This window comes from Amphiura filiformis, chromosome 4, assembly GCF_039555335.1.
Source record: "Amphiura filiformis chromosome 4, Afil_fr2py, whole genome shotgun sequence".
Taxonomy (NCBI): domain Eukaryota; kingdom Metazoa; phylum Echinodermata; class Ophiuroidea; order Amphilepidida; family Amphiuridae; genus Amphiura; species Amphiura filiformis.
The window spans coordinates 63,511,525-63,538,965 of NC_092631.1; the positions used below are offsets into that span (position 1 = coordinate 63,511,525).

Below are 27,441 nucleotides of genomic sequence, written 5' to 3' on the forward strand. Positions count from 1 at the left end.
TACATTTATGTATCCTATCCTGACATTAAAAGTATTAAAACCAGCATAGGGGTCAGGAAAACATTTTCAGTACTTCTGGTACACACCACAACCCTTATTTTAGGCATCAGTATAGAAACATGCTGGTTGTTGATGAAATGTATTGTGATACCGGGTAAAAATACAGAGTCCTCAGTATAAACGTGCAGTTTGACGAGATGAGGCGAGTCCTGGATTTAAGTAGATTTCCCATCTTTAAATACATGACATCATTTCATGTTGCGTGAAAGAAATGATCAAATACTGCAAAGAGGAAAACCTGTAATTACTTTGTTTTCCTGTCTAAACCAACCTTTATGTCATATCAATTTTTTTAATATCTTTTGTTGACAGCCTACAAAAAAGTCATGACATTATATCTATACCATATGTTAAGCAATAAATTTGTCTAGACAAGCAGAAATTATACATCAAGGTAAAAGATTTGAATTGCTATATATGTAGGTGTAATTATTGCAGATAACACATTCCAGTGTGCCTCAGACATTGGTGTACCTTTACCTTTGGCTTTTTAGCTTTGACAAATCTAGGCTGGATATATAAAACTGATCACAATTTTTGCAGAAATGAGACAAGCAATGTAGTAAATTTCCAAAATATCCACCATTTGTCCCCCATGCTTGCAGAAAGTCCTTGCCCCCTTCCATTTGACTGCCAAAAATATCTACCCCTCCCCCAACAGCCGGAGAAAATAGGGACCTACTTACTTCATGTACTTGACATTTGCAATTTGCATTTAGTTTTGAAAAGTCTTATTATGTAGGATTACATGTGACTTTTGACACATTTCTCACAACAATTGTAAGCTATTAAACCAGCAGAAAACGTGAGAAAATGTGTGATTACAAAAAGGAAATGCAAGCAACGCATTCTGTATCTAAAATATTATATTTTATCAAATAAATTATGAACAGATAGGCCTTAGTCAGCGCTCAAAAGACACCAGGTGAAGGATAATTTACCCTTATTAAAATCCTAGCTAGCTTGTGAGCAGAGATGAGTCCTCAATATTGTTATCCTAAAACCATGACCTACCCTCTCTGAGGTGTACTAGACAGGCCAGTGAATGTCAGTTGGAGCATGGTCACAAAATGTTCACAATCAGATGACTAGTGCCAGTCACAGGCCATTAGCGATCAAAAGGATTTGTGCCCTAGGTACTAGACTAGTGATTACTGGATCTCACGAGGGCTCTTGATTAAGGGCTACCTAAATCCTACATAATTCCCCCCTCCTCATAACACAGATGAAAAAATTGAAGTAGCAAAATCACAGCTTTCATCATATCACCAATGTTAAATCGGACAATTAAATGATCTGCAATATTAGAGATCACATAATGTCACTGAAAAGTAGCCTGAACCTTAAATAGCCCCTGCCAAAATTTAGAAGAAAATAAATACTTTGATCCCTGACTAGCTACAGGTATATTGATGCTAAGACTTTTCATGGTTATTCAAATGAACAGAAACCCCTTCCATATTGATATAAGATCTTCCTTGTAAAACCACAAGTGTTTTCTTGTTTTCTGATATACTACTTCTCTGAATACCACTCTACAACTGCCTTGAACTACAGTTCAAGTAGTACATTTTCCTGAAAAGGAACTAACCACATAATCTTCTGAGAACCTTTTAACTTTAACCTCCCCATATAAATCAAATTCATGCACATTGCAACTTCTATCAAAAGTTTCATGCTTTTGGACTCGAGCTCATCAAATGATCTCTTACTGTGCCAATTTAAAACCCTCTCTCATAGTTGCATCCTTGAGGTGAACATGAAAAAAAAAAATTTATTTCACACCTCGGTATGCAACATACTATTATATAATAACTAGGATGTTGCAGTGAAGGTGGCGAAACCCCTCCACTTTGTCGGTCCTGATAACAAAACTCCCTACTAATTAATGAGGCCTAATCAAGGATTTAACACTAATTGACATAGAGTCTGTACTTTTGGATGCTGCACCGTTGCAAATCCTTACTGTCATTAACACTCTACTAATTGGGCATGACAGTTTGGGTGAATCAGAAAAGAAGTTTGCGTAACTGTGTGCATGATGTGTTTCAAAGTGGAAGACTGTATTATTCCTAACTGTGGTTTACTTGACATATCTTGTCAATACTCAGTGATATAACATAGCTCTAGACAGAGCCAATGTAAAAGCACCAGTATGAATATTATATGCGACCCATCTCCGGCAAATATTGGTCTTGTACTTTGCGGAGGTTTGTGCACCTAGCTCATTCAGCACATTTAGATCTTGAATTTCAGGAGATATGGAAGGTTATAGCACTTTTCCCGTTCAGTTAAATCCATATCTGTGCCTTTATATCTCGGAAACGATGGATTGGCTCTTCCATTTGAAATACACACTACCCCTGTGGAAGATTTAACTAAATTCTTCCACAGATGGAGTATGGGTTTCAAAATAGACAATTGGGTAACTTCCATTTGAAATACTCACTCTAGTTGTGGAAAATATCTGTAAAGCCATATGCAGGGGGAATATGGGTTTCATACAAATAAACCCTCTCCAATTCCATTTGAAAAACATACTCCCTCTGTGGAAGACGTATCTTAAATATTCCACAGGGGTAAGACAAGACTTCAAATGGAATAGTCCATTTTGTGACTTGATGTGGTGACACAACATGGATTGTCAACACTAAATTATCAAAAATATCAAAATTTGATATTAACATTGAGGCATCTTGTCTGAATGGATTAATTTACAACAAATTCCATCATCAAATTGATTAAGTTGTACTGGTTTTCTTCCCTGACTCATTAGTCCCTCTATGACGGAGGAAGTGACAAATGAAAATCATGTCAGACTGACATATCCACAGACATCACAATTCATTATGTTAATTTAGAGTTTTTTAAAAGTCCAAGATGTATGGTCGTGTGTTCTGTGCAATTCTCAAGTCAAATGAGTTCCTGCAAAGAAACTTGCTATTAGGCCCTTTGCATTCAGGCCTTGTCTTTTGAAAATTGCTGGCGAATGACAAATCACTCTCCTCAAAACTTGTCAGGTGAGCTGTAGGCGAGTGATTTATCACTTGTATGCGAGTGATAAAAAGATCTCCTCAGCTTCATTTTAGGGGAGTGATCACTCTCACTCGCCTCAAAAGACAAGGCCTGTGCATTTGATTCCAAATGTCCTGTTGCCACCAGCGTTAGAAATTCATTATTACGATTTTTCATAATTTACATTTAAATGTGTGTTTTTGTGGGGGAAAAAAATCAGAATTTGAATTTGCTTCACTTACTATACCCACTCTTTTCTTTATTAATTAGGTACATAGAAGACTGTGTTAAATTCCACATTTTGACTGATATAATTAAGTTACCTTGTTTGTTTACTGAAAATATGTGACGGGAAAACTCATAATCAAGAACATTTAGTTTCTCAGTCTGATGAAATTATCTTATAATCATTGATGATGATGTTTCATCATCCACACCACCCTAATTTCCTAATTTGCATAATGCAAACTATGTGTTGCGGATTGATAAGCCTGGAATTGCCCATATAAAGAATTTGGAATTTCTGCCCAGCTATTTGACTTACATTCTCCACAAGTTTCTTTGTAATCACATTTTGCCCAGTATTTTGTTATTAATTAATGTTATCACTACATGCACTTGTATTTTGGATTCAATATGACTTGCTGCATATGGGTGCAAATATATTTAAAGAATTTGTGAGTTGTTACAACTTAACTAATGAAGTGCGACTTTATTATAATTACTGCTAATCGCCCTATGCTTTACAATTGTTAATTTTAGGCTTCCTTGGTACATTGTTGATCCTACAAGAGCTAGCATGATTTGTGATAAGATCTGCACACGTAGCGCACATCACTTTCAAGTTCAAAATGTGGAGAGATCAAAGAAATCTTAAGGTCATATGCACAGATAAAAGGGTGACTAATTCTTTCTTACAATAAAATGGGTTGTCTGTCAATCACATAAATGTCACCATGTGCGAGACAATAAAATGCTATTGGGTGCCAAAAAAACCCTGTTCTTTGGGCCTGCCAGGCCCAGATTTTAGGTTTGGTGGATTTGTGCTTCTTTTGATACTAATAATTATATACTTACATCATCATCAAGGGCATAGCACAGCTCGCCATTTTCATAAAATATGAAACACCGTCTCTGCCATTTCTGTAAAAGACACAAAAAATTAAAACCGGGTTAAAATATTTATCTTCTGATTGAAAACACATGTCTGCTAATTAGCCTTGGTTTGCTACAAAGTTAATTCTATCTTTTTAGAATGCACCCTGTTCCAACAGGCCTGTGCTACATTCAATTTGCGGGGGGTGGGGGGTTCAAATGTATTATCATTCTTTCAAAATCTTGTACAATCTTCTGCACAAATGTGAGAGAATTTTTAAGTGATCGTACATGATTTCAATATTTCTTATTTATTGCATTTCAAGGTTTGAAAACTACATCTATTACGCATAAAAGATATTTGTCACACATTTCAAATTTTGCATTTTCATTCAAGTCCACAAAAAATAGGGGAAAATAGAAAATTCAATTAGATAACAATGATCACCAAGCCTTGTGTAACACTTGCACTGACATAATTTATTTCATTCACAGTAAAGATGACCCAAATAGTCAAATGCCAAGGTTTCATTTCAATGCACAACTGATATGTGCAGCATCTGTGTGCTCTATAGTACTGTATATGATTTTAACCACACATTTGACCCAATTGAACCATCACAACAAAAGTATCTTCTTTTTTCAAAAATATATGAATCTATTTGTCATCTGTGATTTTTCTAAAGCCTTGATAATGTTGTATTTGGAAGAGGCAATAATAAGCGTTGAAGTTTTTGAGTTAAGTTGGCAAGTTGTTTCATGGAAAATTAAAAAAATTGAAGTATAGAGAAAACAAAAAACCTGGACAATACAAAATTAAGCTTATTTTCACCTAAAATATTGGCTATTTTGTTTATTTATTTACTTCTTGGCCAACATTTCTTGAAAGTTAACAAAATTCCCTGGAATTGGTAGTAAAGTTTAGGGATTTTTTAGAAAACAGAAAAAAAACCAGAATTTGACCTTTCAGAAAATGGAAAAGGCTTGATCATTATCAGTAAAGCTGAGAGTAAATTTTGTACACCTGCACACTTGGTATCATCGCAAAGGGCTCACATTTGCACCTTTACCTGTGCATTTACTCACCCGTTCTCTCCCTACCAATTATCTAACTGACAAAAATGCCCCCTCAAAACAGGCATTGCATCAGAATTAATCATCTGGGAAACATCCAAGTGCAAAAATGTTAGCTTTTGTTAGATGGTTTCCATCAGCTATACCATGCATTGCATAGGAATTCGTCACCTGGAACCCATCCAAGTGCTAAGCAATTTGGTTAGCATTACATGCATGAATGACATTTGAATGTTGTGTATTCAAATCATGGTGTAATTATTGTTAAATAATTCTAGAAATATCTATGGGAATGACATTCACTTGATGAAATAAATGTGTAAAGTGTGTTGCGTGACAAAATGCATTCATCATAATCATATTTTTGCATTTGGCTGCTTAGTGATATCACTAATTATTAATGAAACAAATGTTATTAATGATATCAACATGCAGATATATTTAAATAACATAAAATATATCCAACTGAAAATATTTTTGAGGGGGGGGGGGGCACATTTAACAAAGGACACCAAACTCTCTATCTCAAATTAGTTGGTTTGGTAGGTATGGCATGTATACAATGAAATGAGATGATTTTTTGCTAATATCCTAAGTTATGACCAATAAACAATTTAAATGAGATTGTTTTGGTGATAAAGAGTGTATAGCCAAAATGCCAAATGTAGCCCAGTTATTAATATTTATAATAATCGCAGAAAAGGCCACATGAAAAAGCGAATCACATGTTACCTACAAATAGTAATAAATCAGTAGAAAGTTCAAATTTGAATTCAAAATGTGGAGAATGTACAAATATATTTGGGTAAAAGATCTTTGTCCTGACAGGTGTAAATGAGCATGTTTGCAATCTTTGACCGGTGGTATGGAGGAAATGAGGAGAAACAAGTTTATCTTATTATCATCAGACATGATTGGTGGCTATACATCTAGATCAAAGTACAACAAAGCTTACTACCACTAGCACAATATCCACTCAGATCAAGTATACAATGCAGAACTTTTGTTGTCACTTTTTCACAAGAGATTCTCAATTTTAACAAATTTGTGTAGAATCAATTTTTGTATTTTAAAATGTGGAAATATATTTGGGTAAAAGATCTTTGTCCTGACAGGTGTAAATGAGCATGTTTGCAATCTTTGACCGGTGGTATGGAGGAAATGAGGAGAAACAAGTTTATCTTTCTCATCAGACATGATTGGTGGCTATACATCCAGATCAAAGTACAACAAAGCTTACTACCACTAGCAAAATATCCACTCAGGTCAAGTATACAATGCAATACTTTTGTTGTCACCTTTTCAGAAGAGACTCTCAATTTTAACTAACTTTTGTAGAAACTAGAAGCATTTTTTGGTAGATTTTATGTTTTCCCTTGTATCTCAAATATAACAGTGTAATTCCATTCTCTCTCCTTTTGTGCTGTCATATATAGAGGTGTGCGGCATCTTAAATTGAGTACTTCTACAATTAGTTAAAGGTAAAGATATGATTTCAGCCGACTTTAAAGCTTCTCACTTTTGCTACTTTTTCAACAAATTGTAGGGCATAATAATGCAATAGGAGCTATTGATTTCAATAAAAGTTACATGCATTTTGTCATTTGATTCAACACATACTCACTCACATTTCCAATCATGTGTTTCTTTATTTGCTTTTTTCTACCCCAATGCACATGATCCCTGAGCTGCTTTGTAGACCTTTGGTGCCCAGATTGATACTGGTCTATTGTTATAATGGGGGTGTTCATACTGACAACACAGATTGACCCACAGCAAACCTACTATTTTCAGTACAAAATGGAAGCAGAGCCAAAACTCATCTCTCTACCGGATGTTGATTTGTACCGAAATTCCTCCCCACAATAAAATAATTATGCATATTGCATGACAAACGAGATGGATTAACTTCTGAACTGTATCTATTGTTATGCAATATGCCTATTACCTTATGGGAAGGAATTTTGGTACAAACTGACTTACCATAGAGAAACCCAGGATATATGCATATTCCAAGAAGCATTTTCTGTCACATTTGGAACAAATGAGCAGTTTTTACCAAATATCCTTAAATTTTTAGCTTATGCTTCAGTGGGTCAAATTTTGGCTGTGTTAAAAAAATTTGGACAATTATTTTGACCTTTAAAAAGGGGTCATTGATATACCAAATGGGCAAACAACAAACTATTCTAGCTCTCCGCAAGTGAACCAGACCTGGTCCACAAGTGAACAAGAAGTGGATCGTATTAGCCATGAGAACCATCCAAATAATATCACATCAGATTTAAGCTGACCCCAAACACAAAAGCTGCTTATTGTCATCTGCCTAAAAGATATTTATAGGACTACAAAAACCCAGACTGGATAAAAACACAGCACTCCACAATGTTTTCTTTTTTTCCTTTCTTATTTTAGTGAAGGAATGAAAGAATACCCCTAAATAAGCAAAGCTTGGATCTAGAGTAAGCACTCAACTCAGACTAAAACCCAAACTGGAAATGTCTCCTATTGTATATGTGCACAAAGATGATACAAATGTAATTGTTATGTTGAATTGAATCAAGTAACTGTGGCCACTTAGCAGAGAAGTGTATGATGGACGTGCTAATGTGTGGTGCAGCAAGAATTTACTGAAATCAAATGATGAATTTATATGGGTGAAAAATTTACAACAAAATTCCTCATCTCCATAAAGATAATCCTAGCTTTGCATCTCAAAGGTGAGACCAAATTCAATAGCGAAACTACATAATACATATTGCATAAAACAAACAGATACATAGTGACATAGTTAGATTTCTTTTATTTTTGATGACTTTTGAGGCTTGGGCAAACTGACATCTAATAAGAGAGTGAAAAAATTAGGACTCGGTGGTATGAACCACAGTCTCGTAATTACCGGTCATGCATTTTACCACTACACTAAGTTGAATTCACTATCAGTACTCAGGTAATCTCAACTGGCAAAAAATGTTGTTAATCTTTATGGCATCAAAGATAAGAAAAGAATACTACATTAACATTTACACATTTTGCTCTTTTTTTTCAAAGCTGGATAAAGTTGTATGTTTAATACTGATGCTTTCTATTGAACAGCCAGGGACACATTGAATTAATAGTATGCATTGCTAGCTGTTCAATAGAAGTGTAAGTAATTAAAATGTACAACTTATTCCTGTTTTGAAAAAAAAATAGCATTTTTTTATTAGCAGTATTTCTCCAATTGGTGAGAGCCTCACAAAAAAAGGCATCAAAATGTGAATTAACTCTAAAACATTGTCACACTCACAAAATATTTATAAATAACTCAGCAATTTAATCAGTTGTAATGTTAATACAAATTCTGCCCCATAAATAGTAGTACTGTCTATTAAAGATTATCCACCATGACTATGGGAAATACAGTTATATGACAGGCATCACCTGATGCATGGCTGACAAAGCGCATTGTCCAAATAAAGATGGCTCAAACAAGCCAGTGACTTCAAACAATGATGGATCAAAATTATCCCAAATGGTTGGCCAATTGACATCAAAATTGTGTCAGTCTGGGACCAGGCATACAAAGCAAAGATGCTATCACAAGTCAGTAAATAACAAACAATCTAAAGTAAACCTTTGTTTGCCCACCCACTATACTTTCCATAAGTACCAAAAGTTCAATTCTTATTTTAATCATTTTTTTAAGGGGGGTATCACAGCAGATAGAATGTCACTGTATATGTACACAATGTACCTTACTTGGTAATTCCTTTACTGTTTATCTACAACACTTTGATGCCAATTGTTATGTCAATTCGCAACTTCTGGACAAGCGGGTCCATAAAATAAAAACAAACACTTTAGAAGGGTTCCTCAGGGCTTCATTCTTGGACCCACACAGCCATCATTATGCCTTTGACAACCAACCACACAATTTTTCCACACACACTTTGGCGATTGCGGCTATCTGTTCTGCTTGAATTGTGCCTTCATCATACCCCTAGGGGACGGTGTGAAAGAGTGGAATTATAGATTCACAGACATAAAAATTCAGCGTGTTTATAGTGGGAGCAGATGTACGGTACATTGGCGTATAAATTATATATATCCGGTCAGATATTGTCCGGAAACTTGCTCATTATAAACACTAGCCATAAACGGGTATGTACCGTATATCGATATCCTTCTCAAAGATACTATGGCGCGAGATATTTGCACTATAAACACATGATAATAAATTGTATGCTGTATTAACAGAAGTAGTAGACTCATGATGCGTTGGATGCGCGCAAGACATTCGGAACTCTTCTCAGCCCTTAGAGTTACCAAAACAGCATAAAGGTTTGCAATGATCACACTGTTAGACCGCTGTTAAAAGTTCGCGCCACAATATTTACACATTCCACATGCTGTGCTCAACTAGGACTATCGATGGTATCGTATACAATGTACTCAAAACTCAGTATATTCACCGATTGTGAATCAATCGTTCTAAACAATATACACATACAAGTTGTATTTATGGAAGAGGTAATACTGAGTAGTCAGTATAGCCAATAACATGTATTCACTTCGTTTGGGTGAGATGAAATTAAAATTGAATGCAGCTGAAAAATTTATGGTGACTATGCTCCATCTCATGGAGTGGAACCTGATGTACTTTCTTGGGTCAATTGTATGTAGCTCATAATCTTTTTTACCCAAGTACACCTAACTTAACAACTAGCTAATCAAAATTTTGCTAACTTGTAACAAAGGCTAAAGTAATATTAATAGCAGTCCAACCAGTCGTTAATAAGTTCCGACTGATTAACCAACAATGTATACATCAATACAAAGAAGTTATCCAACCAAATGCTGGGTAGTATTGGCAGTAGAAAATCTATGCATCAGACCTAGCAGGTTCATAATCTGTTCACGTATTTAAGATTTTTGTGCTGAGTTTGCTTTCAGAATTGTGTACAAGTGGAACTTAAATGTTCAGCATCATTTAATTTAGCCTTCATTTTTGAGGGGTTTATAAATTTTGTTGGCTATCATCAAGAAGAAAAAAACAAGTAACTAGAGCAACTGTGCCCTTTGCAAGGGCACGAGGTAAGTTAGGCGGATGACTGTGATGATCTGATCAAGCAGCAACACTCAGTGCTGTGTTGGATAGTATTAATTTTAATAAGATTGTTTCATTAATTGCCGTTTTGATAAACCTTAATCGTGGAAAGCTGGCATTTTGAAAACTTGACCTGTGACCTCTGTATGGCCCCTTAATGACCTGAAATGAATTTTAAAATATTTAAAACATGTTAAGAATGTCATAAGGATCATTGCATTCAAATTTCAGCTTAATTGAAGCATTTTGAAAACTTGACCTTTGACCCCTTTATTGCCCCTTAATGACCTTAAATGAATTTTGAAATATTTTCAACATGTTGAAAATGTCATAAGGATCATTGCATTCAAATTTCAGCTCAATTGGAGCATTTTGGAACACTTGACCTTTGACCCCTTTATGACCCCTTAATGACCTAAAATGAATTTTAAAATGTTTTAAAAATGTTTAGAATGTCATAAGGATCATTGCATTGAAATTTCAGCTCAATTGGAACATTTTTAAAAACTTGACCTTTGACCCCTTTATTACCCCTTAATGACCTTAAATGAATTTCAAAATATTTTAAACATGTTTAGAATGTCATAAGGATCATTGCATTTAAATTTCAGCTCAATCGGAGCATTTTCGATTAAAATGACCTTTTTGACCCCTGTGACCCCTTGGATGACCTCTGACGTTAAACAACCCATGATGTTTGTAGCCAGCTACCCAATACTGCTTGTGACCGAGTTTGGTCGAAATCCGATCCAGGATGTGGAAGTAGTAGCAAATTGTGAGAAGAAGAAGAAAGAAAGAAGAAACTAGAGCAACTGTGCCCTTTGCAAGGGCACGAGGTAAGTTAGGCGGATGATTGTGATGATCTGATCAAGCAATACTGTGCTGGGTGCTGGATAGTTTTACTTTTAATAAAACTGTTTCATAAATTGCCGTTTTAATATACCTTGATCGTGGAAAGCTGACATTTTGAAAACTTGACCTTTGACCTCTGTATAACCCCTAATGAACTGAAATGAATTTTGAAATATTTAAAACATGTAAAGAATGTCATAAGGATCATTGCATTTAAATTTCAGCTCAATTGAAGCATTTTGAAAATTTGACCTTTGACCCCTTTGTTGCCCCTTAATGACCTTAAATGAATTTTTAAATATTTTTAACATGTTTAGAAAGTCACAAGGATAATTGCATTTAAATTTCAGCTCAATTGAAGCATTTTGAAAACTTGACCTTTGACCTCTTTATCGCCCTTAATGACCTCAAAATAATGAATTTTAAAATATTTTAAACATGTTTAGAATGTCATAAGGATCATTGCATATAAATTTCAGCTCAATTGAAGCATTTTGAAAATTTGACCTTTGACCCCTTTATTGCCCCTTAATGACCTTAAATAAATTTTAAAATATTTTTTAAATGTTTAGAATGTCTTAAGGATCATTGCATTTAAATTTCAGCTCAATTGGAGCATTTTGAAAAACTTGACCTTTGACCCGCTTTATGACCCCTTAATGACCTTCAATGAATTCTAAAATGTTTTAAACATGTTTAGAATGTCAAAAGGATCATTGCATTTAAATTTCAGCTCAATCAGAGCATTTTCGGTTAAAATGACCTTTTTTTGACCCCTGTGACCTCTTGGATGACCTCTGACGTTGAACAACCCATAACTTTTGTAACCAGCTACCCAATACTGCTTGTGACTGAGTTTGGTCGAAATCCGATCAAGCATGTGGCAGTAGTAGCAAATTGTGAGAAAGAAGAAAGAAGAAAGAGGAAAGAAAGAAATGGCAACTAGAGCAACTGTGCCCTTTGCAAGGGCACGATGTAAGTTAGGCGGATGACTGTGACGATCTGATCCAGCAGCAACACTGCTGAATGGATAGTATTAATTTTAATAAGACTGTTTCATTAATTGCCGTTTTAATATACCTTGATCGTGGAAAGCTGGTATTTTGAAAACTTGACCTTTGACCTCTGTATGACATCCTTAATGACCTTAAATGAATTTTAAAATATTTAAAACATGTTAAGAATGTCATAAGGATCATTGCATTTAAATTTCAGCTCAATTGAAACATTTTGAAAACTTGACCTTTGACCCCCTTATTGCCCCTTAATGACCTTAAATGAATTTCAAAATATTTTCAACATGTTTAGAATGTCATAAGGATCATTGCATTTAAATTTCAGCTCAATTGAAGCAATTTAAAAAACTTGACCTTTGACCCCTTTATGACCCCTTAATGACCTTAAATGAATTTTAAAATATTTTGAAATGTTTAGAATGTGATAAGGATCATTGCATTTAAATTTCAGCTTAATTGGAGCATTTTGAAAAACTTGACCTTTGACCCTTTTATGACCCCTTAATGACCTTAAATAAATTTTAAAATATTTTAAACATGTTTAGAATGTCATAAGGATCATTGCATATAAATTTCAGCTCGATTGGAGTATTTTGGGTTAAAATGACCTTTTTTTTATTTCTTTTACTCTTTGAATGACCTCTGACTTTAAACAACCCATAACTTTTGTAGCCAGCTACCCAATACTGCTTGTGACTGAGTTTGGGCGAAATCCGATCAAGGATGTGGAAGTAGTAGCAAATTGTGAGAAGAAAGAAGAAAGAAAGAAAGAAAGAACTAGAGCAACTGTGCCCTTTGCAAGGGCACGAGGTGGATGATTGTGACGATCTGATAAAGCAGCAATAGGCCTACTGTGCTGGATAGTATTAATTTTAATAAGACTGTTTCATTAATTGCCATTTTAATATACCTTGATCGTGGAAAGCTGGTATTTTGAAAACTTGACCTTTGACCCCTTAATGACCTTAAATGAATTTCAAAATATTTAAAACATGTTAAGAATGTCATAAGGATCATTGCATTTAAATTTCAGCTCAATTGAAGCATTTTGAAAACTTGACCTTTGACCCCTTTATTGCCCCTTAATGACCTGAAATGAATTTTAAAATATTTTCAACATGTTTAGAATGTCATAAGGCTAATTGCATTTAAATTTCAGCTCAATCAGGGCATTTTGGAAAACTTGACCTTTGACCCCTTCATGACCCCTTAATGACCTTAAATAAATCTTAAAATGTTTTAAAAATATTTAGAATGTCATAAGGATCATTGCATATAAATTTCAGCTCAATTGGAGCATTTTAAAAACTTGACCTTAGACCCCTTTATGACCCCTTAATGACATTAAATGAATCTTAATTTTTTTTAAAATGTTTAGAATGTCATAAGGATCATTGCATTTAAATTTCAGCTCAATTGGAGCATTTTGAAAAACTTGACCTTTGACCCCTTCATGGCCCCTTAATGACCTTAAATAAATTTAAACATGTTTTAAACATGGTTAGAATGTCATAAGGATCATTGCATTTAAATTTCAGCTCAATCGAGCATTTTAGATTAAAATGACCTTATTTGACCCTGTGACCCTGGATGACCTCGGACGTTAAACAAATCCATAACTTTTGTAGCCAGCTACCCAATACTGCTTGAGACAAAGATAGGACGAAATCCGATCAAGGATGTGGGAGTAGTAGCAAATTGTGAGAAAGAAGAAGAAGAGGAAAGAAAGAAATGGCAAAAAAAATAAGTTAGGCTGCACGCCTAACTTAAGAAAGAAATCGCAAGAAAGAAATAAGTTAGGCTGCCCGCCTAACTTAAGAAAGAAATAAGTTAGGCTGCCCGCCTAACTTAAAGAAATGGCAAGAAAGAAATAAGTTAGGCTGCCCGCCTAACTTAAGAAATGACAAGAAAGAAATAAGTTAGGCTGCACGCCTAACTTAACAAGCTATTTTCTGTGGGGAAAACATTGAACATAATTCTTATGGTTCATTAGACTTTTAACAACAGTGTTTGTCATTTTGTGTTGGGCCGCACTTTGAACTGGTAAACAAATAACATTGATACCACAGGCTAATTTATTTGATCTTGGGACTGACTGTCAATGCTGATTTGATGCTTGTAATTAATGAACTATTAATTAATTAATAATGGAACGTGTGTACTGGTCAATACATTATATAGACAGATTAATTATAATCACAATTAACAATAGTCAGTTAATTGATATCTCATAAATAATAAAACCAACCAAGCATCTAACAATGGCTGATCAATTGAACAGAAGATAGAACGTTTCAACCTATCATAAAATTAAGGTGGGGGAAACAATTAACCAGGACAAATTTTGCATGAATATGGACAAAATGACAACAAATGTCAAGGAGATGGGTATTATCACTGGATAGAATGGAAGGGTCTTGTACCCCCCTGGGAAAGTGACAAAAGATGATGTCAAGAGTATATTTCGAGGGTTCAGAACCAGAAAGCCACAACTCACTCCCCCAGCTCTCACAAAATGAGCATAAAGTTGGCTCCTTGTTTTGGTCTTCAAATTTCCTTCACAATGTCTTTTGTTTTCTATTGAATTTTGTCATGATTAATGCACTGTATCTTCTATAGTGCCCTGGTGACTTTATGCTCATTTTGTGGGAGCAGGTGATTGTGAGTTAAGGCTTTCTGGCTGCCAACCCTTGATTTATATAAATTAGATAAATTAGATATGTACTTCAGGATGTAGCACAACTTCTAGCCATTTTTTTTTTTTTATTTAATTAATATTCATCCTAGTACTAGTCCACAATCAGACATTTCATCCTGAAGGTCTTCTCTTTTCCATAACACACAGTCCCACACTGATGTAAACAAAACATTTCAAGGTAGATCTATTTTATTTTTCCATATTTCTCTCCTTTATTATGGTCTGATCAAAAGCCTCTAACATGTACAATTGCAACAAAAGCCTGGTAATACAAAACCCTATAGTGCTTACATAATCAGGCATTGTGCCCTGGTTGACAGGGGCTATTGAGTGTTCTTATGCCCTGCATATTAGGATCACCCAAGTTTTCTTTCAACATCCCTGAGCACACAAAATGTGTTGAATTGGAGAGTAACGTTTGATGGAGTTACACACAGCTGATGACTTGGTACATGATCGTTACCGATTGGGGAGCCCGGTTGAACCGGGCCGGTTCCAGAACTCCATGTATCAGTGGGAACTCATGCTCGTGAGTCAGCTCGTCAACAAACTTTGAAAGCACCCTCTTTTGCATCTCATTTTGCAAAGTTTTCAGGATAAAAAAACCCCCTTTTCAGCGATTTCACGATTTTTTGCACTTCAACAATGCTCCTTTTTTTGCTAAAACACAAACGATATTTCTAAAACATGTAAGATATGTATGATGCATTAGGATGTAGTGTAATTTAATGTAAATTTGTAAATTCGTAAATGAAAGTCTAATGAATAGCACTCTTTTTTTTTCAAATTTGCGAACAAGTGGTATGAAAAATCACTTTTCTTTATCTAAAATACACCCCTCATTTTGCAAAATTTCTGACGAGCATGAGCACCAGCGGATACACAGAGTGCTGCAACCGGGTTGGGGAGGGAGTGGAAATGAATACAAGAATACAATGCAGCCCAAGAATTCCTTTACTTGCTAGATAAAATCTTACCAGGTACCGGTTATTAAATATTATTTTGGGGTCAGCATTCTTTCAAATTATACAACAAATGCCATTGTATGCTTTTGTTTCTTTCCTGACATCAAGTACACTATTTTCCCAACACAACTAGAACTGGGGCCTTGCATATTCTCAACATGTACATTGTACAGTACTTGGAACAAATGACATCCTTGCACTTGCCCCATGCAGATATCAGTTAAGAGATAATGATTATACAGTTGAATGATTATATTATTTACAAAGGTAAGCAACAATTACAGCCTACAACCAGTTTACTGCTCAATATCCTATAAAAAACATCTTATTGGCACAAATTTATGGGGTCTCAGCAAAACAAAATGTGCACATGTGCTGTTAAGCAGTATTCAGATTTTTATTATGCGTACAATATTGTATGTACAATATATGTACGTTATTTAATCTATTGCCATTCTATTTCCAGTAATGTTTAAGTTCTAACGAATGTTTGATGACGTAAAATCGATAATATATTTCTGCTAGATATTGTATGCAACATATTATCGATTTTTCGTCATCAAACATTCGTTAGAACTTAAACATTACTGGAAATAGAATGGCAATAGATTAAATAACGTATATACAGTACATACAATATTGTGCGTACAATACTCGGAGTCTGTATACGACTTTAGACAAAAATAATGACACCTGACAGCCAAATGTTTGGTATGATGGTAATTACGTCACATGTTACATTGTCTATAATCAGGGTTCGCAGGTTTTTGCCGAAGGTGAAAAAAAACATGGTTTTAACCACTTGGCAAAACAGTTTTTGCCAGCAAAAATTAAGAAAGTGGGTTTTTTCTAGTTTTTTCATCTCAAAACAAATTATTAAGTTACAAAAATAAGTTCCTGAGTGTAACAAGGCCAGATTTTGTAAAAATTTATGAGCAATATATTAAGAAATTAAAGGCATACGTTTTCATTGCTCAGGTGCATTTAACCGAAATGTGACATGTATCAAATTCAAAACTTTTTCATTTTAAGGATTTGATGAGACAAAAAATATGTTGAATGATTCATTAAAAGTTGTGTGTTACTGTTTATGCACTTTCTGTGTTACTTTTTAATATTTCAGTGACTATATGCCAATTTTTGCCACTTTGCCGGAAAAAACGAACCCTGTCTATAATACTACTGCCAAATTAATGCAATAACCTATGCCAAACTCTCCACATATTTACTCCTCAAACTATTGATCTTTCATGTCAATAATCATATAATAGCACTGCCCAACTTGGAAGAAGTCCTCTATAATCATAAAAGAGAGTCTGTGATTTCCGATTTGCCATTTTGTGCTAGATACAAATTGCAATTTTGATATGCTACATTTGCTATGTCCTTGAAAAAAGAAAGACTAAACACTGAGAACATTAGAAACATGAAAGATGCTATTTTCAAAGGCTGATCTTGTCTCAAAAAAGCACAGCACCGTATTCTGGCACTGTCCAGATGATTTCATTTCAACCTAACCTTTGTTATCCCGTTTCTTATAAACTGATAAAAATGAACAAACAAAAGGGTAGTTTATAATGAATGAATCCGCAGATCATGTCCATGCAATCCACAAAATCAAGTGACTCTCAAAACAAAGTAATTTTACAGTAAGGACTAAAAAGAAATTGTTTGATGTAACCTGACCGGAGGTTAAAAATGTGCCAACTCTACTTTTTAAAAAGTTTTAAAAAAAAAAACCATCTGCCAACCAGCCATGATTATTCATCCTGTTAGTTTGGGTTTTTTTATGCGAAAAAGGGAGAATAAAAGTATTGAAATTAAGATAATTAAAAATATTGTTTCATTCAAATTTTATTTGAATCATTTATTTTAATTCATCTCAAAAGAAGGAGGAAATGCATATGTTCTTGTCTTGAACAAAGACCAACACTGAATTTCCACTCATTCACTGGGTGATTAGAATAATTGTTTTGTTGTTGATGCTGTTGTTGCTGCTGTTATTGTTGTTGGTTGTTGTTTGTCTTACAAGAAAAGATACAAAGTGCTTTTGCTGCTTTGTAAACTGATTGGTCAAAAATCAGCTGCTCATCTCTCAATAACTAAGTGTAAATTCAGCTTTTAAACAATAGTACAACTGTACCAAATTGAAGTTAACCCACATCAAGCCCTGTTCCATTCTCAGGATCATATAATTATCTTAGGGGGTTCATATCAATAGATGACTGCATGATACTCTGGTCTCTATCGTTCAACAATCTTGTACCATTTCCTTATCTTTCTCCAGGACAAAGTCTTGTCCAGTTCATTTGGGGATATTTTACGAAGGTCAGAGGAAGTCTTGTGTCTGATCTTAAATGAACTTGGCTTCTGGCAATTTGTCTGATGACTATGTTGGTATTTGTGCCAATAGCTGAAGTATGAAGTGAGACATGCCAAAGAAATTCACATCTAAACACATTTCATCTCAGCCCATACAATACAAGGGGATCCATAAATAGATTCCAAATAGAAGCCAGAGTGACCAAAATGCGATCATGTTCAGTGTGTCACTTGCCCTTTGGTATGAGACTACAGTAGCAACTCCAATCTCAGACTGTAACATAGCCGATGCAAGGGTGTGGGGCAGTTACACCGTGAGAAATCTTGCCTCCTACTAGCCAATTGTTAACTAGTTTGTCTCCCCCCCTGCAAAATTCCTAGCTATGCCACAGATCTAAGATATAGAGCTAGGCTAGTTGCTACGTAGATATCATTATAAGCAGAAGTTTGGTCAAGAATATAGTCTGGTGTAATAACACTTGAATTGATATCTCCAGCAACAGGAGATTGGCAAATTGTAAGAATAAATGAGAGTGTGTGACACTACTTTGATCATACATCACAAGAAGCCCAAGTCTGGTTTATGACAGACTGGCTGACCAATGAATGACACCAAGATCTGATGAAAGTCTGGTTAAGTCTTAAGATGTAACACCAGACAACATCAGGGGAATGAGAGTGTGTGACACTACTTTGATCATACATCACAAGAAGCCCAAGTTTGGTTTATGACAGACTGGCTGACCAATGAATGGCAACAAGATCTTATGAAACTCTGGTTTAGTCTGTAGATGTAACACCAGATAGCATCAGGGAATGAGAGTGTATGACACTACTTTGATCATACATCACGAGCCCCAGTTTGACAGACTGGCTGACCAATGAATGGCAGCAAGATCTTATGTAACTCTGGTTTAGTCTGTAGATGTTAACACCAGACAACATCAGGGGAATGAGAGTGTGTGACACGACACTACTTTGATCATACATCACAAGAAGAAGCCCCAGTTATGACAGACTGGCTGACCAATGAATGGCACCAAGATCTGATGAAAGTATCATACATCACAAGCCCCAGTTTGGTTTATGAGAGACTGGCTGACCAATGAATGGCAACAAGATCTTATGAAACTCTGGTTTAGTCTGTCGATGTAACAACAGATAGCATCAGGGAATGAGAGTTTGTGACACTACTTTGATCATACATCACAAGCCCCAGTTTGGTTTATGACAGACTGGCTGACCAATGAATGGCACCAAGATCTTATGAAACTCTGGTTTAGTCTGTCGATGTAACAACAGATAGCATCGGGGAATGAGAGTTTGTGACACTACTTTGATCATACATCACAAGCCCCAGTTTGGTTTATGACAGACTGGCTGACCAATGAATGGGACCAAGATCTTATGAAACTCTGGTTTAGTCTGTCGATGTAACAACAGATAGCATCGGGGAATGAGAGTTTGTGACACTACTTTGATCATACATCACAAGCCCCAGTTTGGTTTATGACAGACTGGCTAACCAATGAATGGCACCAAGATCTTATGAAACTCTGGTTTAGTCTGTCGATGTAACAACAGATAGCATCGGGGAATGAGAGTTTGTGACACTATTTTGATCATACATCACAAGCCCCAGTTTGGTTTATGACAGACTGGCTGACCAATGAATGGCACCAAGATCTTATGAAACTCTGGTTTAGTCTGTCGATGTAACAACATATAGCATCGGGGAATGAGGGGAATGAGAGTGACGGTGACACTACTTTGATCATACATCACAAGCCCCAGTTTGGTTTATGACAGACTGGCTGACCAATGAATGGCAGCAAGATCTGTAGATCTAAGTCTGTAGATGTAACAGCAGATAGCATCAGGGAATGAGGGGAATGAGAGTGTGTGACACTACTTTGACCATACATCACAAGAAGAAGCCCCAGATATGACAGACTTGCTGACCAATGAATGGCAGCAAGACCTGATGAAAGTAAGTATATAGGCTTTGATGAAACATGGAGATTTCCACAGATTAAATTGTTCAAGTCCAATGAAACAAAAATACAACTAAAACTGCCCGCACTGGGTTTACCATATTATAAGTGCATAATCATGTAGACTAAGTCTAATATTTCCCCTGGGTAGTGTTCCTAGGGTTACATAGACTCCCCAGGGACAGGGAAACACCCTCAATACTTTTTGGATTTCATAGTAAATTCATGTTTACTCTCTACTTTGCTCTCTGTCAAATACTTGTCATTTTTCAGGAAATTGGATTGTTTTTACATGATGTGGGACTATATGAGTAAACAGCAAACTCTTTGCTGAATTAAGATTTGCTCTGATTTGAATCACAAAATGTGCATATAAAATCCCAATCATAATGCCCTGATTTGATTAAGGTCAAAAATAAGATCAGTGGAATTATATTCAGAACTGCAGTATCATATATATAAATCTGAGGATTTATAGTCAGCGTTGGATTTACTTTGAAAAATATGCATAGCAGTTTTTAGCGGAAACATTATTTAGGTGAAGTTCTTATGATATTGGCATATGTTTACATTGTAAAAACAACCCAGATTTTGGAGCTGTAAAAGTGCAATACAAACTTTTTTAAGCCTAACATTCCCTCATTCAACCAGTTATTTTAAAGTTTTAGCCTTCTACAAAACATAGGCCTACACCGTTGGTGTTCTGTATTTTTTGCAGTACAAAATCAATGGATCAGGAACATATCTATCCACATTGACATGTTTGAAACATAGTTACATTAAAATGTTCATAACAAAAATGACCTTAACCGTGAACTGTAATGACCTTGACCTGGCTCTGTCAGTGATATCTAGGCCACCTTACCAGAAGTGGGAAGAGTATCTATTGGTTATATCCTGCCAATATACACATCCCTATTGCCACTGTTTGGCAACCAATTTAGAATCACATATCTGGGACTGAGTACAAAGGCTGGTTCTGATCAGTGGAACAATAATCAGTTTGACATTTAAGCAATAATGTGTGATTTGCATAAAGAATAGATTCTAATTTAAATGTTTGTTTTCACTGATCACAATATCCCCTTTTAATTTCGAGCCAAACAAATGAGGTATAACGAAGAAAATTGCGATTCATTCTAACGCCTACAATGCGTGTACCACGCTCGCCGATCGTATTACATGTAACTGCACGGAGCATCAAGCTCGATGTGTGTACATACAAGCTGACATCCACAGTACATGTTAGCAAGTACTCGATCGCTGAACTCAGAATAAAACCGGGTCGACCCGGTTTTAATACAAAAAGTTCAATTTTACTGTTATTAAAGCAGTTCAGGCTTAGTCTTTAACGTGGTATTTTAGTATACCACTGGGCATTATAATTATGCAAAAAGTAGAAATCCGAGTAAAATTGAGGGCGTCGCTGTGAAGCAAATCACACATTATGGCTTTAAATGTGAAGTTCATCTGGGGCATATCCAATATTCTTACAAGTATACACCAGCAAGGAATTTGGAAAGGATAAAATTGATCTAGATTCGGCCAATTAATTCTCTCAAAAGGTTCTTGTCAACTTTTATTCCACTAAACCATGCTGAGATCACCTAACCCAAATATAAATTCAATTGTCTTTTCTTATTTCTTGCTTGTTTACATGCAAGGTTACCACACATTACAAGCAGCTTAGACCATCATATGAATATGATGAGGTATTGCTGGTCTGGCCAAAATACCAATCTAAAAAATGTTATCAAAAAATGACCTCACTTAGCTTCCCAAACAAGTTTTGTAAACAAGAATGTGAAGAGCAATTGAGTTCTTGAGCATTTTGTACCCATGTTTTGAGACAACACACAAAGTCACCAAATAAGATCGCAAGCCTATGGAAAGAATATTCAGATGATCCCTGGTATCTAGGCCATGCCCTTGCCTACATCTCAGTGATAACATTCCTCATGTATTTATATTATTGACAATACCTATGCAATACCAGCCCTGTGTCAATATTACAACAGCATAGCTACAAATCTATGTATAAAACCAAAGCAAACCATTGCTGCTGTAGCTCTTCAACCAATGTCTGATGGTTATAATCATGATAAACAAAAGGATTAACTACACCAAACGGAACATAGATACAATCTTGAGCAACAATAGATACAATCTTGAGCAACATGAAATTTCTGTATAGGCCCCCTACACTACCAGCGGTGCATGAGCCTGGAAATAATCCAAAATATTCAAGGGCCATTCGGGCCCTCCGGTGTGAGATCTACAGGCATCAGGAACAAAATCATACTTCATATTAAATAAACAAATATAGGCTTGAGCAGCATTGGCAAAACAATTCTTATCTCCCAAGGTAAGAGGAAATAAATATTATTTTTCATCCCTAATACCTTCCAATTTATGCAAGGTCCCGATTAATACACATAGGTGTGAGACTGCACCTTGAATTCCATATCATATGGGAAAGCCTTGTTTCCTAAGCATGAAAATATTTCAATGCAATTAGTGAAATAATTTACACAAATTCCCATTTCTAAAGTTCAGATATGAAAGAGTAAAAGTATGAAAATCCTAATCACCGTTCACCATGACTGATGGGAAATGTGGGTTTAGCCCCGAGTTTAGCCTCTGTGTAATTACCAAGGTTACAAACTGGCATCAAATTCATTCAAGGAATTACCTCGAAGATGTCAGGCTGGGACCTGCTCACCATGTCACTTAATGTGAGGCTTCAAAATCAGACCTAAATTGTCACCTGAAACTAAAACAGGACTGAGACAAATTTCTTCTTCTGTACTGTAAAGGTAGCAACATCTAGCTCTACTACATATATTATTAAGGTCACTTGGGTCATTGTAAGGTCCGCCGAGGTCATCAAATTATGACAAGCTCATAGATAGAGTGGTATGCTATTTATGTTATGATTGTCATGGTCAATGCTAAGAAATTGACAGATACATCAAAATGAATTTGCTATTAAAGGTCAATTTTCTTGGACTTTATGGTTACAGTTGGTTGGGAGCCTTGCAACTTGTCTTTCATGGAAACTATGCTTACTCTTCTCACTATTTAACTTCTTGCATGCAGGCCTAACCATAGGAATATGATATAACTAGCCCACACATCTGTGATAGGTGAAGTTCTGGAGACTCTCTTCCTACTCTTCTGAATCAAGTAATTACAACTTTACAAGGGAGGAAAAACACATCAGGAGTAGAATTCCTGATGCAGGTACAGGTCCACTCCCAGTTTTTATCACTTTTTTCATCCACCAACTAACATTCACAGCAGCAAAAGAAACCCCGCCGCGATTGGGAAACACCAAACATATTATCAAACGATCGCATCACGTGATCGCTTCAGTTGTGATCATGGCTTCCTTCGCGATAGAGCGTCCGGTCGATCGCAGCATCACAGCATTCTGATTTTCAAGACAACGAGTTTGTAAATATTCATTGAATAGGAAAACAAGAGAAGATTCGGATCAAATTTGACAACTTTCCTGGAGGCCTTGCAATTTGTCGCCTGGCATACATTTCGTTCCCAGTCAAATCTTCCGAGAGAGAAGAGGTTGTTTTAATAATTATCGAAACGAACGAACTGCAAGACGAGACAGTCAGCGCTCAGGTCACGGGTCAGAAGCGGGCTTAGATTCAGTGTACACACGCTACACTCAGTGACCTCCATGTAGAGCAAAACATGGACCGAAAGCCATTCAAAATTTTCAGTATTTCATTAACTCTTTTAAAAACAGTCAATTTAACCATACATGATTCATGATTTATGTACATGATTCTGAAGAAAAATTAGATCTTCAATTAGATTTTACCCTCATAAAATTGGAAAATTTTCCTATTTTTCCGTAGCAAAAACAGTCTAAATAAACGATGTTCCGCTTTGCCCAACAAATTTATACTTCAGAATATCAAAGATTGATATGTTTTGTCATGAAAAATACCATAGTTTTAAGCCAGGACTTCTTTTAAGAAATTCAAGACCACGGTTTATTTGATCGAAGTCACAATCGGTCCCAGTCAAATCTCGCCATTTTTGACTGCAGTGTGTTTTGATTTTGCCACAATCAGCAGGTCATGACCTTTCACTAATTGATCGCTCCTGATTGGACAGTTAAGTTCCACCAAGGTCGTCCAAGTGGGGGAGGGGGTACATGTTATTGAAAAATAAAATAAAAATACCAATAATTTTAAATATTGGGCAAATAAATAGGTTATATAGGCCTGCATAATAATGAACTCCCTGAAACGTGTGTGACTAAAATCAGTGGTTTCAAGATTAATTAAAAATACAACTTGCAATTCAACATTTTTGCAAGTAATTACTCAACATTAATAGAGTGGTTCAAATAAGGGGCTAGCATTTTCTTCGGAAGGGGGGTTCCCAAATATACAAAATGTCGGCATCAATAAAATTGTGACCCCCTATTTCCGCAATCAGAATTTTTTTGACCCCTTCTACCGATACATCTTACCTCCTTAGTAGGCTAAAATTTTTTTGGAATAAAATAAACACACTATCTGTACTGTGGTCATCTTGTGACTCCCTACATTTTGGTCATCAAATATTTTATGACCCCCCCCCCATTTTTCTTTTCAAAAATGTATGAACCCCGCCCCCCCCCCCATATATTTGGGACCCCCTTTTGAAGAAAATGATAGCCCCTAAGAGCCTGGTGGGATTTTTGACAGGTCAAAAGGATGCAAGCAATTAGTGACTGACAGTCCATGGTAGAGGAGGGCAGGAGGAATTTCCCCTTTTTTTTCCCACAGACAGCTGAATAATCACAGAAAAATATTATTTTCGGCATTTTTTGTAAATTTCACACCCTCATCGAGTCAAGAAAAAAATCCTAGCTCCGCATTGCAGTTGATTATTGGCGGGCATAATAAATACTACTTAGGGACTGATCGTATTATTTACGGCAGGAGGGGTAATGGGTGTTTTGGAAAAAATAATGACAAAAAAAATTGTGTTCCCCCCTCGCGTCTGCTCAAAATTTTCGGATTCCCCCTTGTTTTCCCAAATTTCTCCACTCCCCCCTTTTAATTCAACAAAAAAATTTGTGTTCCCCCCTCAAGACCCCCAAAAAATTTTGGGGTTCCCCCCTCAAAATGCCCATTTCCCCCTCTATCGCATCGTAAATAACGATCGCTACCTTAGGGACACACCATTTGATTATGGGGGGCATCAGAGTTTGTGTCAGGCAGAATTTTTTTCCACCAATTTTTTTTTCTTCAATTTGTTGGGGGGGGGGGGGAGAATTTTTTTAAATCATCAGCGAAGCAAATTTTTTCCCCTGTTACACTAGTGGGGGCGAAGTTTAACGTCTCACTAGTGAGCAAAATTTTTTACCTGTCTTACTAGCGGGAAAAGTAAAAAAAAAAAAAAAAAACCTGTTCCCCACCTGGAAATCAAATGGTGCGCCCTTATGGATGATTGAATGGAAAAAAAAATCATGCTAAAACAAAAAGATACATATGAATGTTCCAAGTTTCTGTTATATTTTTCATTTTTATTCAGTAGTAGTAAAATAAAATAACTAAATTATTTAATTATTATTAAATAATTATTAATAATATTAAATAATTATCAGCTACAAATAACACCATCTTTTGCACATTTCTGCCTTATCATAGGCGTTGTCCCTGATGCTGCTACACCGACAACTTGTTCTACAAAATTATAGTTCCCCTCATCTCTGTTGAGATGAAGCAGGTCATGTTCGGAACAGTCTGGCTTTCAACGTTTTTCAACTGCAAATGTGAAGTGAAGTAATTTGTGCCCAGGTCTGAATTTTGAATGTCAAGTAATTTTATGTCATTTGTCCAAGTCAGAACAGTAGAACTGCCTCATTTTTTTTTTTTTTTTTTATCAGGGTACAAGCATATCACAATTATGTAAATTCTGCAGCAGTTCGAGAAACAACGTCGGAATTTCATGTGTTTGTTCCCACATGAAGAAATAATATCTGGCTAAATTCCTGCAATATTTCGAGTAAGTTCGACACCTGCCATGCTCGAACCGTTGCCCCTGGCTTGTTGAATGGAGTGACCGACCAGTCAACTGAGTCTTTGTAAATATCAAAAGTGTCCCCGGCCATCGAAGTATTTGATGAGCGAGACCTCAAAGAAAAACAACTTGCAGAGCCCCAAATCTGGCGAGCACCTGTAATGTATAGAAAATGAAAATATCAGGTTTATTAATACTATAGGAAAAACAACAACAAACCCCCCCCCCCCAAAAAAAAACACACCATAAAACACACAATCGGATTTGTAGAAAAATTTTTATGATTTTTTTTTTTTGTTTTTTTTTGCCCAACTGAGCTGTCATGTCCTCCACGATCAATTTATTATAAGCAGGCATGGCAGTGACGTAGTGAGTCATGTGGGGTTTGGGGTGACACCGACCATGATGGGGGGGGCAGTCCCACGCTTTCTTGACGATTTCTTATCGATCATGTCGATTGGATTTGGAGGGCACATTGGCGTAGCATGGATCATCACATGGGGGGTAGCACCGACCATGATTGGGGGCACAGGCACCGGGTCTGATGGGGGGCACAAGCCCCTTTGACCATGATGACACTACGGCTACGCCACTGTGAAGCATGTCAAATTACGCTTAAACTTAGTATGCCATATCGCGGCTTGCATGACAACAAATGCCTCGAGAGCATTCTGAGGGAAACCGAATACCCCCAATTTTTGTTCCATGCCTGCATCAAGATGGTGATCGAGTCCCGGTTCTTTCATCTCTAATTCTGTGGCACAGACCGAAAATGCCGAATTCATTTGCTTACACTCTTACTCTTTCCAAAATGGTGTATAAACAATGGTTGGCTTGTTTTAAGTTTCATATTTGGGTTGAGTAAAACATCCACACAATTGTCTCAACATGACATTGAACGTGGACATTCGATTAGAAGACAATTTAAACACAAAACGGAAGAACAAACACTGATTTCGAAGTAAAAATCAGCACATGCTGAAACTGGCGACATTAAAATAGCTACCATCATGACAATTTTTAGCGTCAATAATCCTTCCTTTTACTCACTTTCTGGTCACCAAATGCAATTTCGTGAAAAAACAATATATCTTGCTCGCCAAATGCAGCTTCCAATAGTAAAAAACAACTATGAAATCATAGAAAATATATGCTTTTACTTACGAAAAAATCACTGCTCCGGACTCGGCAAACAATGTGACAGGCCACTGTTTACTTTTCA

The 27,441-nt window shown here is 36.0% G+C and overlaps 1 protein-coding gene across 1 annotated transcript in view; it reads right to left on the reverse strand.

Annotated features, from left to right (window-relative positions):
* Positions 1 to 27,441, reverse strand: part of LOC140150317 (uncharacterized) — a 171,461-nt gene that overhangs the window by 115,350 nt on the left and 28,670 nt on the right. The window contains 1 exon segment of the mRNA XM_072172326.1: positions 4,153 to 4,218. Within this exon segment, the coding sequence (XP_072028427.1) occupies positions 4,153 to 4,218 (66 nt within the window).